This window comes from Rhipicephalus microplus, chromosome 5 (assembly GCF_043290135.1).
Source record: "Rhipicephalus microplus isolate Deutch F79 chromosome 5, USDA_Rmic, whole genome shotgun sequence".
Lineage (NCBI taxonomy): Eukaryota > Metazoa > Arthropoda > Arachnida > Ixodida > Ixodidae > Rhipicephalus > Rhipicephalus microplus.
In genome coordinates, this window is record NC_134704.1 from 21,362,617 (window position 1) to 21,380,851 (window position 18,235).

General features: G+C 45.1%; 1 protein-coding gene across 3 annotated transcripts in view; it reads right to left on the reverse strand.

Moving 5' to 3' along the window:
* The window catches only part of LOC119173479 (potassium voltage-gated channel protein Shaw), a 149,004-nt gene that overhangs the window by 21,464 nt on the left and 109,305 nt on the right, over positions 1-18,235 (reverse strand). For all 3 annotated transcript variants that reach the window (XM_075894958.1, XM_037424286.2, XM_075894957.1), the window contains exon 5: positions 8,577-8,726. In XM_075894958.1, coding sequence (XP_075751073.1) covers positions 8,577-8,726 — 150 coding nt within the window. The remainder of the gene's footprint in view (positions 1-8,576; positions 8,727-18,235) is intronic.

Here is an 18,235-nt window from a genome sequence, read left to right on the forward strand (position 1 = left end):
GTGAAAGTTGCGAGCTCGGTCTTTGCGAGCCTGAAGAAGAAAGGGAGGAGGAAGAAAGCCGGAACTGGCGGCCCAATAGCGGAAGCGGTAGGTCCGCGCCCAACGGAGGAAGAGAAGCGGTCAGTGGTATATATGCAGCCGGATTATCCTAATTGAGGCATTAAGGCGTGCTTCCGCGAGTTGGCCACGGAAACATAAGAGGCGAACCGAGAAAAAAAATGAAAGAGAGAAAATGAAAGGGATCAGTGGTCCGTGGTGGTGGAGAAAATCCTCCCCGGCTTCTATTAATCAGCTCTGTTCGCGCACCGTTGGACAACATCCTCCGAGTCCTTTCGAAACTCTCTCACCCCCTTCCCTCTCCTCCACACAACCATGCAGGAGTGATGGGTTCCCGCGCGCACCCGGCAACCCATAACTCTCTCTTGTCTTTGCCACAGTCGTCTTCGCCGAGTAAGCTGGAGCTCCGTTGAATACATAGCTGTCAACGCTGTGAAGGATATATCGATACTTCTTCCATATCCTCGCACCAAGAAATACTTCGCTCTTGTTTTGCACTGACACTGTGATTTCTTTCGTTGAGGAGTAATAAAAAGCTTTGTGTGGCTTAGAGATAAACAGCTTTGTTATATGGCTGTGCACTATTGTTCTATACCTCAGAACATTTATTTCTTTTCAGTTTCTTCTTTTTCAATTGAAGCGTCACCACGATTGACGCGCGCCCATGCTCTGCTCGAACGAGCATTCAGATCGACAGAACGCCGCTACGAAAAGCGCGGAGTGCAATTCCTACAGTACTTCTTCCGTAGCCTCCACAGCGTTTTCCGATAGACTGCTATGTGCAGAAGCGGAAGTAGCCTCGGCGATTAGCTTCAGCCGCACGCCACCACGGTACGTTGCCGGAGCCAATCGCGGAGGCCGCGGAGTAAAAAAAAAAAGCGTTGTCACTGGCCTTCATTCAGAGGGTGCTTCGACTTCGCCTGGACTAAAGCCCATATGCGTGCGCACGGGAGGGGTAAGGGGGGGCGAGAGGGGGGCGCAATTCCAGATCTATACATGGACATGATAGGAAGAGGGGGCACTGCGACTTACCTCCGCCTCCCCCCCCCCCCCCCACCTGCAGAGAAATCTTGTGCACTTTTATGCTAACGCCCCTGAATAAAATTCAGGGACTCTAACCTGGACTAGAAAGCCTGCGTGACCAGTGTTTGACCCAATGTGGGGCAACGTCAGACAACTCAATAGCTTCATTGTTTGACCCGATAGGGCAACGATGCGTTCAGTGGGTTTCACCATTCCGTACGAAGAATCGCTGGCATTGAGGCACCATAGCTTGGACTAGAGTTACTGAATGCGCTATCTTTATCATATACAGTGACTGTTCATGTTACCTAATTGAATATTCTACCTAACTGTATATGATGCCTAACTGTGCCAAGTAACTGTAAATGCTACCAAACTTCTCTCTTACTGTATATGCTTCCAAACGGTAGTGTGAGGAAGTAGATGCGGTCACTGACCAAGTGAAGGTAAAAAAAAATTACAGCACATCCACAGAGTAAATGATGATGAGTGGGGCAAAGCGTCTGTTTGTTTGTCTCTCTGTCCATCCGTCCGTCCTCTCCTATGACTATAGCACGCATTGGATGGACGGACTGACGCTTCGCCCCACTCACCATCATTCACTATGTAGATATGCTGTGAACTTCTTATTATAACAGCGCCATTTATCGTCATTAATCGTCAACTATACAAAAACCACTGACGTCATCTAGTGATATTATTTTCGAGGACATACAGACACCACGCCATCTAGTGAGCAATTCTTGAAACTAACTAAAAGTGGCTACTACAACATACTATCACAGAACAGGGAACGACCCACACCCTAAGTAGCTTCGCCCCTAAAAACAGAGATTTTTCCGGGATCCATACGAGTTCCTTGTTCACACTCGGGTGTCTTGGTCATAGTGTGAACAAAACGTCTCTGTGTTTTTTCACATTGACTTGGCCGATGACCGCATCTACATCCTCATCATGATACCCGACCAGACGAACTTTCGTCGAACTCTCAACTACTAAAGCTAGTATATACCGTAACCGTAGCCTGGACTGGTGCTAAGGTGGTTATTACTTTAAGCTTTTCTTTTCACAAGCTGGGGTTGAATTTCAATGTGCGGGAAATTAGATGCGAGCGGCAGCGATGGTTGAACCGACAACGGAAAGGAGACGTGAATCGTGAGCTATATGCCTTCTCGAGTGTTTACGATGTTCTTGTTCACCGAGGGTTGCGAGTGAACACGCAATCGTGAACACTCATGATAGCAGCGACAGCTTTACCTCGGCAGGTGGTTTTTATACGGATAAGTGGGATTTCCTTCAACATGGATGCCATTTATTTGTTTTTATGACCGGCGCCAATGGTGCTGAAACGCTGCTTGAAAAGAAAGCACGTGAGCGGAACGGGAGCAATGTTTTCTTTGAACTTGAGAAAACAGCGTAACAACGAGAACACGGTTGCCATGCCGCTTACAGGGTGTGTTGTTTGCGCTTGAGGTTCCTAAACCTTTGCTTCGACGTTACAAGGCCATGCTCTTGTTACCACTGTTTTCCGGCTGTGCACATTCTCTTATCTCTTATATTGCTGCTGTGTTCAGGCAGAAGGACGCTAGTGCCCCTCCCCCTCCCAAAGATCAAATAGAAAGATGGTTTCGCAAGTTCCTCACCACGCCTGCAAAAACACTGAATGATTTTATGCCTTTTGTCGTATACTCTATGTTCATTAACAATACTATTTTTGAAATTATTTTGCGGATTCTGTCCATGTGTTGGAGTAAAACAAGCTCGTGAATAGGGCTGGCGGTTGGATTGCTTTACATAGGGGGCGGGGGGTGGAGAGGGGAAGGGGAACTTGTGCCATCTGTTTTCACTGCTTGGTCTTGGCATGGGGGGGGGGGGTGCAAGGCGGGATTAGCGAAAACTTTTGGGGGCGTAACCCCCTACCCTAGTAACCACTTTGCTTTTGAAGTAGACACTCTGAGAAGTAGACGCCACGACTGAGCTCCTGAAATGCCACGTGACTACCCTAATCCAATCACAAGAGTGCTCGAGTATAAGAACGGCCATTGTAGTCAATAGGTACTTTAGATAAAGGGTCGTTCGCGAGCCGTGTCACTCCGAAGGACGGCCGCCACGCAAAACAAAGTAAATATATGGATACAAAAAGCAATAATTGCGAATGCACTCTTCCGATGCGTTGCGGTACTATTCAAAAGACTCGTACGACATGTCTGCGCACTCGCGAAATGTAAGCTTCTGCATGGAAGAATTGCATCGTATCCGTGAAATGCAGGCGGTCTGCATAGTACGACGGGCATTCGAAATGTACACGTGCATAACGCCCGTGTGATGTTTTTTTCATGTGTGTGTGTATTATTTATGAAGACATGATCGAGAATGTAATTTCCGCTTGTTTTCTGGCGTCCAGGGTTTATGCATGGACTATTCACTTGTAAAACACGCAAAACGAGAGATTAATGCGTTTGAAAAACGTGAAAAGAAAACTTAAGTCTGAGGTTTAGAAAAATAAAGAAATGTTTGAAAGAATGGTGCTTCTTGACTTGGGCACTGGTTTCTTAGCGCAGCGGGAATGAAAAAAAAAAGTGGCAGCAAGCAGAAAAGAAAGCCAATTAAAGAAAGTGCGAAAGAAAGGAAAAGAGGGAGAGTGGAAGACATAAAAGCAGAGAAAGAAAGTGAGAAAGAAATAGAGGAAATAAGACAGAGAAGAAAAGTTACAAAGAACGAAAATCAAAAAGAAAGAAAGAAAGAAAGAAAGAAAGAAAGAAAGAAAGAAAGAAAGAAAAAAAGAAAGAAAGAAATGGCAGTGATCGAAAGGAGCAACGAGCAGCTCGCTCCATAATGACGCCCCCACGGGATGCTATAGCTCTCCATTACCTGAAGGCCACCGACGAATGTCTTCCCTGCAAATGCGACGACTGTGCCTGTCCCCGGAGATGATACATGTCTCGACGGATCCTTTGCCAGGGTTTCGATTGAGTACCGGAAGATGCGTTCGCTACGCTGCCTCCATTGTACCTATCTTCTCTTTCTCTCTCTCTCTCTTTCTTCCTCTTATGCGCGGATCATGGAAGATGGGGGAAACAATGGAAAGTGGTCGTATACCCGCCCTCCAGAACGACGGTTTTTAGTCGTTGTTACGCGAGAGCTCGTTATACGACGACTGTATACCGTTACCATTACTAACGTGGTTCCCCTAAAGTACAGGAAGCGGCCGAACGACGAGGGGATAGTTACGGAACGCCTGACCTGTATTGTTCATCGAGTATACCGTTACATTAGAGAGTTTGTCTCTGCGCATCCTCTAATTTGTGTGGTATCCAGCGTTTATGTAGCGTGAAGGCAAGATAACCAGTGGTCGTTAATAATAATAATAATAATAATAATAATAATAATAATAATAATAATAATAATAATAATAATAATAATAATAATAATAATAATAATAATAATAATAGTCAGGGTTTCACATCCCGTAAATGCGATATGATTATCCGTGTTGCCGTAGTGGGGGGCTCCCGAAATTTTGACCATGTTCTTTAACGCGCACCTAAATAGAATATAAGCACTTCCGCCGCCGTGGTGTAGCAGTATTGGTGCTCGGCTGCTGATACGAAGGTCGCGGGTTCGATTACGGCTGCGGAAGTCGCATTTAGATAGAGGTGAAGGCTGGAGGCCCCTGTACTGGGTGATGTCAATCCACGTCGAAGAACACCGGACGATCAGTTTCCGGAGTCCTCGGTATACTCTCTCATAATCATAAATAAACTGACGAGCGCCGTGCTTTTTATGGAGACACACGCACTAAGTTAAGCTAGCTGCCGGCAACTTGTCATCAAAAGCGTGACTACTATTAGTTCATTTACGAAGTTTACACGCCGAAACACCCACGTAATTATGAAACACGCCACAGATTCTGATCAAACGGGTACTTCAACGTGCACCCCTGAATGAAAGTACAAAGGTAATCTTGAATTTCGATGCGGCCGCCGCGAATGTGAGTAAAACCTGTGCCCTCCAAGCTAGAAGCTTAACATTTTAGGTGTCAAGCTACTATATGGTGGGTAGCGTCGGTTTTTGCGTTGGTGCACTTAGATATTGATATAAGTAATCGTAAAACTGCGCCCAACAACCACATGCACGCTAATAGATTATCGGTGTTTTAAGAATTTGTTTTTATAGAAATTCATATGGCATTTTACGGAATTAATTCTTCGGTGGAATTCCAGTCTTAAGTGCAGTTAATTTTGCGTAAATCCACAATTATCAGTTTGATTTACTACAATGTCTTGGCTAAAATGATATTTGATCATGAAAATATTGGGGCACACGAAGCGTATTTTGTTTGTCTGGATGGTAGGAACGTATCGCACACATACACTCACAAGCACGCATATTTGAATATAACACCTACGTTTGTGCCTATCACAATTGCTTTAAAACTCGTTGTATTAGACGCAAGCACACTTAACGAGCTCCGGCTATGGTGTTAGGCAAGGAACCATGTATCAAGATGTCCTCGCACGCTTCCTGGGGCCTCACATAGGTTGACATCTCTCGCGTGACAAGCCCTTTGTTAAATGTGTGGTGGGTGCGGTCTTCTGTGAGATACTGAATACGCCAGGCAAAATTTTCATTGGCCGGCCGATGCATCAATAACCGCTTGGAACACGGCATGAGCTATGCGTTAGCGCGAGAGACAAGGACGTAGAAGAAAACCGACATGGACATACCATTTCGATAAAGAGCGACGTACACTCTTATTAACGCGATAGCGTTAAAGAACTCGTCTCGCTGAAATTGCGTCGTTGGCGTCGTTGGTTGTGAACAAAAAATGACCATTTTGTGCGTGAACGAAAAATCAAGACAGATGCAAATGAGAAATTTTGGGTCCAAGTGGGGATTGAACCCGAGTTTTCCGAGTGGCAAGGGGGGGTTCTGTCACAAGCCACGTGCCTGCTTGCAAATGCATTGAAAATAACTTCCTCTGCTGGCGAATGCAGTGAAAACAACTTCATCTGCTTGCGAATGCAGTGAAAATAACTTCCTCTGCTGGCGAATGCAGTGAAAACAACTTCATCTGCTTGTTAATGCAGTGAAAATAACTTCCTCTGCTGGTGAATGCAGTGAAAATAACTTACCCTGCTTGCGAATTCAGTGAAAATAACTTCATCTGCTTGCAGATGCAGTGAAAATAACTTCGTCTGCTGACGAATGCAGTGAAAATAACTTCCTCTGCTTGCGAATGCAGTGAAAATAACTTCCTCTGCTTGCGTATGCAGTGAAAATAACTTCATCTGCTTGCAGATGCAGTGAAAATAACTTCGTCTGCTGACGAATGCAGTGAAAATAACTTCCTCTGCTTGCGAATGCAGTGAAAATAACTTCATCTGCTTGCAGATGCAGTGAAAATAACTTCGTCTGCTGACGAATGCAGTGAAAATAACTTCCTCTGCTTGCGAATGCAGTGAAAATAACTTCCTCTGCTTGCGTATGCAGTGAAAATAACTTCCTCTACTTGCGACTGCAGTGAAAATAACTTGCATACTTTACAAACTCATGCGTCCTGTATACATGCTTCACAACACAACATGAAATATTGCAGTAATATTGCGTGGTACAAGCTTACATTGCCATCGGGCGTCAGAACATGCGATTATCATGGCTACTTCATGATTTAAAGCTGGTCACTCACTACAAAAGGCACACACCTTACTGCGCGTATTCGCGTAAGTCCACGTAGTGGGTGCACGACAAATTCGAAAAAAATTCATGCACTAAGTGTTTTAAGTATGCACTGGGGGCAGGATATCGCTATTGTGTTCAACTCTCAAAGGCAAAGCTTAAGGATTTCCTTATTTTTACCGCTAAAATGAGAGCTTATCAGGTGAAACCAGTTTTTAGAGGATTTACCAGAGGTGTTATCGGATTTTTTTCGGGTTTACCCGAAAACACGGATCCCTACTAATAATGTACGCCAGTTCCGAGCTTCGCCAGAGTGCACTCGCATCACCCGAGGCAAGAGCACTGCTTTTTTTTTATTTAGTAGCCGGAGGCACTTATGACAATTGCTTATGTATGAATGAACTTTGCATTGCCCGGAAGCCATTGGTTAACATCAGCATCACGCAGAATCGGGTGAGTGTTTATGGTTGCTTGAAAAGCGTGGCCCGAGCCAACCTTATCCACAAAGCCTATCATGGCGGATAAAAGTCATGCGGGCCTTGGAAGTTGCAATCGAACGAGACAATCTTAGGGGGAATTCTATGCGTTGGAACGAGACTGTGCAGGCCTCGTTGCTGTTCAGGCATGTATTGAGCAAGGTCTCGAACTCGCGTTGCCCAATTTCCTGTTTAAAGCGGAGCTCTTATGAGATCAAGATTTCGGTGGGAGTTGCGGCAAAGTTTGCGAAAAACACAGACGCCAATAAACCTACATAAAAGCGGGTGCATAGAAATAATGCCCTCGAACGTGCATTGGTCACATACACCTATAAATCGTATACTAGGACGAGTTTTTGAGGATCCGTGGTGGTGCTTGTAAGCGTATTTGTATGCGAAGTTTTCAATAATTGATGCTCTGTTGATCATAGTCTTATCGCCGATTAACTGTTTCTGATTTGGCAATCCTATTTTTTTTATCGAGGTCACTCGTACTTTCACGTTGCCATTATTCAGTTTTCTTTTAATATCAGGAGTTTAGCGTCCTATAACTATGATATGATCTCGAGAGACGCTGTAATGGAGGACTCAAGAAACTCTGACCAGCTGGAGTTCCTTAGAATGCACATATATCTAAGTGCACGGGCCTCAAATATTTTTGCCTTCATCGAAAATGCAGCCGCCGCGGCCGGGAGTTTGGAGTTGAGTGTCATAACCACTTGACCTCCACGGCGGGGGACGTTGCCATAATTCATTGTTGCCTTTCACAGTGGCATCTCATTGTTTCATAGCCCCGTCGCGGTGGTCTAGTGGTTATGGCAGTTGACTACTGACTCCCGGCCACGGCGGCTGGAGGCGAAAATATTTGATGCCAGGGTACTTAGACATAAGTGCACAACCCCAGGTGGACAAAAATTCTGGAGCCCTCCACTATATACGGCATCTCTCATAATCTTATAGGGATCTTGGAACGTTAAACTCCAGATACACCAACGTATTACTTGCTTATATAACACTAGTGGTTTGCTGCAAATCACTTTAATGGTGCTCTTATTGATGGTATAAATGAAGGAAACACTTAGAAGGGAGCATTGCGCAACGAGAAAGAAAGTTAGAGAGAAATAAAGAAAAGGAGTACGTCAGACATCCACACTTGAAGCTCGTTTGCCCGACATTCCCGATAGGGCATGGAGTCCTGTATTCTTGAGTCTAACTAGAAAATAAAAGTGTGACGACCACTACGTTATGCACCACGTGTGCACGAAACTGATGCACAGTTTTACTGTAGTATAAACTCTCTTCTTTGCAAGCGCGGTGGCAGCGGATCACGTATGATCTCACCTGGAGAGATGCTCGAGGCACCCATCTCAAGGGGCTTGGCGTTCCTGTCGGTGGAGCCGCTGGTTCGCCGCGGCGGAGTCCTGCCCGTCGTCTCCTGGGCAGTTTCCGAATGGTTCAGCATCAGCATCGGCACGCACTCTTCCCCATTGCCTGCGCCACAGAAGGGCTAACGTTGATGCTACACGCGTACACACAGAACTCGTCCCACTGGATTAGAATAAAAAGCCCTTAAAGGGGTACTGGCACAACAACATTGGCCTCGCATTGTTTCTGCTGCAATGCGTTGCTGGGGGTCTGTTAGTCATGACACGACACATCGTTTGCTTCAGCCCGCGACAGATAATTAATTACAGGCCCCTCATTATCAATCAGTTTCAGTTTCGGTTCGAGAGAGTTTCAAAACCTGGGTGCAACTGTCGCCACCTAGCGTGCGCAACTCTTGACCACGTCAGCACACAGAACTGTGACGCACTTCCGCACGGTTCGCATCAAGAAATACCTTCGAATAGGAAACGGGACTGGAATGTCGCCGAACACAAAACTTTCTACGCGTGCGCCACGGCCACGCACTCGCAACCAGCCGCTGAGAAATATAGACTTCGGGAACTAACGCGGCAAAAGTAAAATCGCGGCTATGACATCATCAAAACTTGTTTTGTTGACCGCAGCGTGGTGACGTGAGGGAAGTAGGGGGTCACCTGGGGGTCACCTCCGAGGGTGTCTATAGCGCTATGGGGTCTGGTCGCTCACGCAAACTTCAAAATTAATTTAAAATACCTTCCGAGCTATATTCGCTGCAGTTGATATCTTGCACATGATATACGAATGTTCACAAGAATCGACCGCGCTGGCTATCTCGGCCCCAAAATTTTGCGTCAGTACCCCTTTAACATCCACCAGGGTGCCAATGAAAGTTCAGGGGCACTACACTTCGTTGAATACATGAGGTGCAACAAAGGTGGATTTCGGAGTGGAAGCTTTCGCATGGTATCACCGGCGAAGGTGAAGCCACACTTTGCAAATAGATTGTCTGATAATGCCTTTAGATGCGAAGTTGTGTCCCCTGTCCTTTGTCTTTTAGCTAGACGAGATTTACTTGGGCCATGATTGGTGTTGCATGTTCTTTGCGCGCTGATGCACTCGTCGAACATTTCTGAGGGACACTTCTCTTAATGCAATGCTTTAATTGTGTATACGTTGTATGCGCTTCGTGCGTGTTACGTGTCTGTTACACATACCAGGAGTTCAGCACTTTCGTTTCCATCGCACTTGCCTGAAGTAGCATGCTAGGGGCATAACCAGACGAATTGCTCTAGAGACATTAAATAACCTGCTCGTAATGCTACACTGCCTTCACTGTTCTCTGAATGCTGGGACCTCTCTGATGCTGTGACAGATCATTGCCATTTAAAATTACCTCTTGTTTACTTGTGCATTGAGAAAGAGGTACCAAATGACAGTGCTTTTAAATGGAGGGCCGGTCTGGCAGGGGGGGGGGGGGGTCTTCTAAGTCGAGAGCAAGCTATAGCAGTATAAAAACAATCAGCATTAATAAACAGTCGCTCACTTCACAACTTTCTGAAGGTACTTTGCTGATTATTTACTGCGAAAGTCTCGCGTTATTTTGAAGCATAAATAGCCAATATTTATGTCTCAAAACACAGCCAAGAGGCCCACATAAAAAGGTTTTAAACTATAAATTTCACTCGCACGTGTGTAGGCAGTATATCATGGGTTGGTGGGTAGATGTATCAACATTTCTTTGGGTCGCACGTGCAGCGCATGTAGGCACGTAGTAACATAAAAAACACACACACACATGCACACGAGCATGACTAGATTAAAATAAATCCTCAGTTGTTATTCCGCACAAGCATGTTGTAGTAGCGTGTTTTTTGGTCCTTGTTGCCCTACACAATGTGTGTAGCGGTGCAAGAAAGTATACTTATCGTTCGTCGCGAGTGAAGTGCATGAGAATTGTGTGACACGCAAGAATACTTTCGCCGATTTCACGTCTCCGCTCGCTGTAAAGAACTCGCTAAGCAAGAGAAAAGCGCGGCAGCGTTTGTAACTTGGCGAAAAAAAAATGTCTGGGCTGAGGCTCTTTCATCTTTCTTTGCAACCGCGTCTGAGTTTGCGTTTGTGTGTGGCCGATTGTGCGGGCGTTTCCACGTGGGCACGCAAAATTCATACAGCCGAATGCATTGTTGTGCCTGTCGCATCTACGACTGAATATAGCGTGCGACAACATTTCTCGATGTCTTCGTTTGAAGCCGCCCTGTCGTCTTTCATCTCACACGAAATACGGGACGACAACGCAGTAGACGCTAAAAGGAAGACGGAACGCCCAGATACAATGCACAAATTCAAACGATACGCAAAAGCAAGCGAGTAATTCAGTGGTGTACACAACTATACGCTACACGTACACAACCGTGGTGGATTTAACCGCACCATTCGTGAAATCAAAATGGTGAAGCGAGATAGTTGGTTGCTACCTCTGGCGTTCATGTTTACAGCGTAGATATGAAAAACACTACCCCCGCCTGAAATATGGCACAGTTAAGTCTACTTAACTTCGTAAGATTTAACAACACGAGACGCACACTTTCTCTCTTATATGTGACGTATAAGAAAGAGAAAGAGAGACAGAGAGGGAAAATAATGACGAACGAAGAGCAGGGAGGTTAACAATGTTGCATTCGTTGTCTTTCCCTGAACGGAGGGGGGGGGGAGGAGTAGGACAGTGAAAGAATAAGGAAATGAAGAAAAAAAGAGAAGAAAAAAAAAGAAATACAGTTCGCTCGCACGCGAAGCAGCGGTGACCGCACATACACAGGTCTTAAAGTACGAAATGTCACAGAGCACGCTTCAATTTCGACTGTCTTAGACGAAGTAGACTGCGCTCTATCATGTTAAGTGGCGTATGATTAATTGTCAGTGTGTATGGGCAGAGTACGTCACATACAGTGTGCTCACAATAATTACCGCAAATAGAGCCCGTATAGTGATAATTTTCTGAGCCCTTATGTATGACAAGACTATGAGGTGTGCACGGGACGTATTAATATCATTGGGTTTTCCACAATCATGAAAGCCAAATAAGAAACGTCAGGCCTGCCTGGAAGGCGCAGCACAGTCACCACGAAAGCTAGAAGAGCGGCCTATCAGAGCCTTTTTCAAGACACCTTTTTGGGTAACTGCAACAAACACACTTGTTGGGTACCCACTACGCCATAAATAATCATAATTTTTGTGTAGTAGTACAGTGTCTAGAAATATGTAGTAGTAGTACAGTGTCTAGAAATATACTGGCAGTATATTTTTAGACACTGTATTGTACTACGGGATTCACTATGCTAACCTTCGTCCTTCTTCGAAGAAGCATGATATCCACTATACATTTGCAAGGAATTTTGTGCAAATGCAGTGGCTGAACAAAGATGAAGAATTGCGGCTGAAACGGTTATGCGCCGCAGTTAAAGGGTGATGAAGAACAAGTTTTTGTAAGGGTTTGTAGCATTGGACGGCCCTCTCGTTAGGCAATTCGCATTGTGCAACGCCTGGTTGTTCCTTTGCTGTTATAAAATGCTTTATTACTCATGCTAACGCGATTCTTTCTAGACATAAAGCCTGCCTAAGGCAAGTTTGCGAACAAGTATCAAGCACCGGCGTGGCTAAGTAGCAGAATACTGGGCTGACAGGCAGCGGACCCGGGCTCGAGCCCCACTGTGTCCTTGATACTAGGTTTATTTTTCTTATTTCTTGCGATGTGGTTACGTACACCGGCGGCGGCGGCGGACAACTACGGCGTCGCGCGTGACCTGAGTTGTGGTCGCATAACAGCTTTCGCTGAGCAAGGGAGTTTCGCGGTGCAAGGTTCGCTGTGCTTTCGCTGTGCTTTCGCTGTGCAAGGAACAACGCCACAGCTGTAAAACTACTGTGGCGTTGTCACGTCTCATTGTTGCTTGTCAGCCTGCGCATTCTTACCGAGACAACTCTCGCTTCACGAGACGCGCTGTCGCTGTTACGGTGCGGCACTTATTTCTTCATTTTAGGGGCGAAGCTCCCAAAGCCGTAGGTTCGTCCTTCTACTGTGACCGGTTCGTGACCACGTAGTTAATGGATGGCTCAGCAGGTGGCGCTAGTGTGAATGACTGACAGACAGACGGATGGACAGACAGACAGACAGACAGACAGACAGACAGACAGACAGACAGACAGACAGACAGACAGACAGACAGACGCAAGGATGGACACATTGACAGACAGGCGGGTGGACGAACGGACGGATGGACGGATTCGCGGTTTACATATGAAACCCTCCGAAGCTCGGCCCCACTCATCATCATTCACTCCATTGATATGCCGCGTTTTTTTTTTCAAAACCGCTTGTCTCTGAGACGGGGAGCGGCAAAAGCAGAACAAGTGGCAAAGGGGGACCGCTACCAAACAGCCTTACCGCGTGTTTCCGTCCTACATTTCCGTAACCTGCTGAAACTCACCGTTCGCGTAAGTGGACCGCCGTTGAGAAGACATACCGTCGCACTCTGTTTTCGACACTTGAGCACGTTCGCTGCAGACTGCGCTCACGTACAAACAGCAGATCGATGCATTTTTGCGAGCGAGGGCACACAGCCTGCGCGTTCCGAGCTCATGGAGAAGCGCGCCCGCACGACGCGTTGCGTGTGTTGCGTGGGTGCGATACAGAGAAGCCAACAGTACAGAAGGACGGTATCCAGAGAATCGACCGCACTTGGCGAGTGAGTTGTGAAGAGAAAATCGAGTTCCAGATTGACGAGTTTGTATACGCACGAGGAGCGTTAAAAAATATAAGTGTAGAAGCGCCATGACAAGATAACGTGGGATACAACACGAGCGCACACGTGCAAGTTTATATACTTATTCACCCTTTTTTTTTGCGTGTGTTTGTTCGGTGGTATCGTCTCTGCCATGTTTTTTCCAATTTTCTACAGACATGTCCGCGCGTGCGTGCGTGTTGCGGCTGAATCAATTTCGGCTTTCTTTTTCTCTTACTCATCTCGCCTTTCTCTCTTTCAATTTTTTTTTCAGAAAAAAAATGTGTAGTGGCTTATTTTCTCCCGAAAGAATCGACGCTGCTATAAATCCGCGAGAGAAATGAGCTCCGCAAGAATTTTTTTTTCGTTCAAAGCATTTTCTCATTTTCTGTATAACAAGTAAACATGACGCCTCTCGCTCGAGGAAAAAAAAAAGAATTGAAATTGGATCGTAGAGTTCAAGCGAAGTTTCCGAAGTACGCAAACAAGCTGAATTTTTCACACTTTTCACAACATTTTCTCTTATAAGGTATCAGCCGGAGTATTCTGCCTTACGGTCGGATTGTCACTTTACATAGGTGCGCCATATTTCGAATGCTATTACATCTACCCTGTGAAGAACGGCAAACTGGATACTCAGCGCTTATAGTTTACCTCTCTCTCTCTCTCTCTCTCTCTCTCTGGGGTTCCCGTGTTTTTAGAAACGGAATATATGCATATGTATGGAAATTGGAATGACGCCCTTCGGCAAGTCAGTGAGTGTATGCATGTTATGAGATAAACGTATCTTCGCCTGTCGTGGATTCGAGTGTTGCGGATTGTTGTTTAACTTGATTAGAAAAAGAGAAATGTGTAGTGCCCAGTTCAGCGCGCGTGTAGCAGCTTTTTTTTGGTACAAAGTAGTGCAAGTGCGCTCATAAGCCAATATAGTGTGTTTCGCAAAGTTCACGAAAAACATACAATATTGCTATAATAATAATAATAATAATAATAATAATAATAATAATAATAATAATAATAATAATAATAATAATAATAATAATAATAATAATAATAATAATAATAATAATAATAATAATAATAATAATAATAATAATAATAATAATCATATGACTGTTTTATTGCCAAAGTTTCATAGCTTATGAAATATAAATTTCAAAACTTAGTCGTGGTGCACTTTGGCTCCTGATAGCCTTCACGCTTGGTAAAAAAAAAAAGGCCTTTCTTGTGTCTTCACAACAAAACACACACACTCAGTGTTAATGCTTGGTTGTAAGTTCAGAACTTCGTCCGTCTCGGTCACTGTCTTGTATTACGGGCTGTTTTTTTTCCTCACTTTGTTGATCATGTACCGACCGGCCCAAATAAGCGCTTTAGCAGAACAAATCAAGACAGAGGAAAAAAAAAGCGAGGGAAAAGAAGGAACGAGAGAAAGAGAGACATTAACCGACCAACAAACATATTAAACTAAACGCAATTATTGACAACATAGTTACGAGAAAGCTACTGACTGGCTTAGCAGCGCCGGTCAGTCAAACGTCTGCGCAGAAAGATGCAGTCCAAAGTAAACTTTTGGACAGCCCAAGTGCGCAAGTGAACATGGTTTGAGTCCTTGTTATATTTTTACGGAATTCTGTGTTTCCCTTTCCATGGATTTAGTTTCCAGATCTCTGCTTGGCGCGAAGAGCCCAACTGTCGGCTGTCTGTCATCCGGCTATAGTTTACAGGCGGGAGACTGGACGATTCGAGAGAAGCTGATTGATGAACAGTCACGGATAAAATGAAAGGACTAAAAACAGAAAGAACGGTACAATGATTGAGTGCGCGTAAGAATGTCGTTCACGGTGGAAAAAAAAAAACGGGGATCGGGATGGAAAAAACGTGAAGAAGACCTCATTGATACCGTCTACACTCCCACTCTCCAACTTTCGGAAAAGCCACATAGACCTCCGTAGAAGTAGAAGAAGACGTCCCATCTCTGCTTCATCCTGCCGGCAAAAACAATGCGGTACCTCTCCATCTGCTCACCACTTAGGCACCTCTTAGAAAGGTGGCGAGGAACAACAAGCATCGCACTATATAAAGGTTGTTTATGGCTGCGATGACACAGACAACTGATAAAGATAACGCCAGCAAGACGGCGACAATCGACATCACGACTGAAGAGCTCTTAGCTCGCTGCAGCGGTAACTATGACAGCGAACCCAAATGCTACTGCCTGTCTCGTCGAGGGCATGAAAAAAAAAAAAAGACACGAAAGAAGTTGTCAGGGATGTGGATGGGAGAAAGCAAGGAGGTGCGACACGTACTTAGCGCATCTGTGCGGAAAGTTTGTCGAAGGCTTAACCAAACCTAACCGTTTCTTTACCTGTCGTTTTTTTAATATTCGTCCAACTTACTCTGGCCCATGCTCTCTGTTTAGCTCAGTGTCGTTCCTTCGTGAGTCATTCTTATAGCAACGCAGATAGTGTGGCTTATCCTAGTGGCCAATAGCAATACTTTTGCCCCCTCCCACCGACTGGGTGACAAGAACACGTCACTTTTCGAAGACATCAACATCTATTCTTTCCTTATAATAATGATAATGTCTGTCTGGAATTTTACGAGCCAAAACTACGATGTGATTATCAGTAACGGCGCAGTAGGGGAATATGGACTACTAGTTTCACCAACTTCGGGTTTTTAACGTGCTTACACAAGTCTGAGCTCATGGGTGTCCTCTGCATTTCGTCTCCATCCAAGTTCTGCTGCTATGACCGGTATTCGAACCCGCGCCCCCGAGCTTTTTAAAACTACAGCCTACGTGCTAAGCTACCACGGTGCATACAGTGACAACATGTTTCTGACAAAGTACTTTTTAGGGGCGAAACTCCTTAAAGCGGCTCCCGTTCGTCCCTCGTAGTCGTAGTCGTAGTCATAGTGTGTAACCAGTGTTACATTTTGACCTGCAAGGTGGTGCCGGTGGGAGATTTCTCCTGTGGTTTGTTGAACAATAAAAAGTTCGCGGCGTGCGCGTTTACTAAAAGCCGAATGCTTCTGTCTCTCATTCCCCATTAGCAGTCATTGGCATGTACATTGAGCACTATCTGACAAGAAAGGGTTGCTACGTTATACTCACTGGGTGTAACTTTCATAGTTTTAGAAAGGTTTAGAGCGTTGAGCCGCAGTGCCATGAATACAATGAACTAGTATATACAGTGAACTCGAGGTGGTTGAAGGTGGGAAGTAGATACGAAGCGCAAGCCGTAAGAAAGTAAAAGCCGAATTCTCCTGTCTTTCATTCCCATTAGCAACCATTGGCATGTTCATTGAGCACTATCTGACAGGAAAAGGTTGCTACGTTATACTCGCTGGGCGTAACCTTCTTGGTTTTAGGAAGGTTTAGCGAGCGTTGGGCCGCAGTGCCATGAATACAGTGAACTAGTATATACCATGAACTCGAGGTGGTTAAAGGTGGGAAGTAGACCCGAAGCGCAAGCCGTAAAAAAGTGTGCGTGTGCCACCTCTCGTTTTGTCCTTGGAATGTCCGCTGGGTGAAGGTGCTTCTATATGGGGAATATATGATGAAAAGATGCGAGATGGTGGAACTTGGAGTGTTGAATAGATGGACGAACGGACACACAGACAGATGCAAGGATGGACGCATGAACGGACGCAGGGGCGGATGCATGGACAAACACAGGGACAGACGCACGAACAGACGCACGCACGGACGGGTGGATGGACGCATAGACGGTCACACAGACGGACGCATGGACGGACGGAAGCAAGAACGAATGAATGGACGGATGCTTCGCCCCACTTTCCATCATTCACTCCGTGGATATGCTGCCATTTTTTTTCCTTTTAATACAATGTATTCCTTCCTCCATGCTTGTTTCACTGCTGTCGAAAGCGAGGACGGTACTGAGCCTGTCCAATCGCGGCTTGTACAATAGACTTGAGAATTGCGCTCTTTGTGGGAAGAATTGGGAAATTTATTCAACGCAAACGCAACTTAACATGATTAAAATACGTTAGTATAGTTCTTTACTACGGCTTACTTCGCGACGAGACCAAGAAGACGGTTTAAGCTTTGAGTAGCAAGAATTGCATGGGTCTTGTAACATCGTTTTCCAGCTGTACCGCGATGCTAAACAATTTACACACACTGGTGTCGAAAGAATCATTCACTGTTTAATATTTATTTAGCCCACAGGTTCTCATGGGACAAAAAGACCAAATTGCGTTTTTAAAAACTAGCGAAATAAAAAAAAAACGCGTGCTTTCCATGGTGGTATACCCCGCGGCGCGTTGAAAAACCACGACAGCTTCATTAGAAAAACTCAATTTCCCAAACACGATCTCTGCGAAAAGTTTGCCTTTTTGGTAACGGACGGAGAAGCTAAAAACAACCAAAGTGAGCCGCAGAACACGTATAAGTATACGTCAGCAAACTCTAGGTCTAGCGAGGCATTCAAGTCTTGCGTAGCTTTTTCTAACAAAAAAGAAGACAATAAATTAAACGCAAAACTCAACAGGCAAACATTAGGAAGATTTTTTTGGTGCATAAATATTGCCATGCTGCGGGGGTTGGTCCCACGAGCCGTAAGGCTATATTTACGGGTGCATACCTCTTTACTTCAAAAAACGAAGTGTACATAAGCCCCCCTCCCTTTCTCCCAAAAACGACAGCAACAAAAAATAAAGACAGCACATTAACCCCCTCTAGCGGAAGTAAGAGTCGATGAGAGAGCGAGACATAGTGATGAAAGAAAAAGAAATAGGTGAAAGCGTTGGTGAACATTATGAAGTTCAGAGAAATTCATTTTCGCTCGTGACTGCGTTCGAAGCCATTGCAAAAAAACATCGACTAAGTTT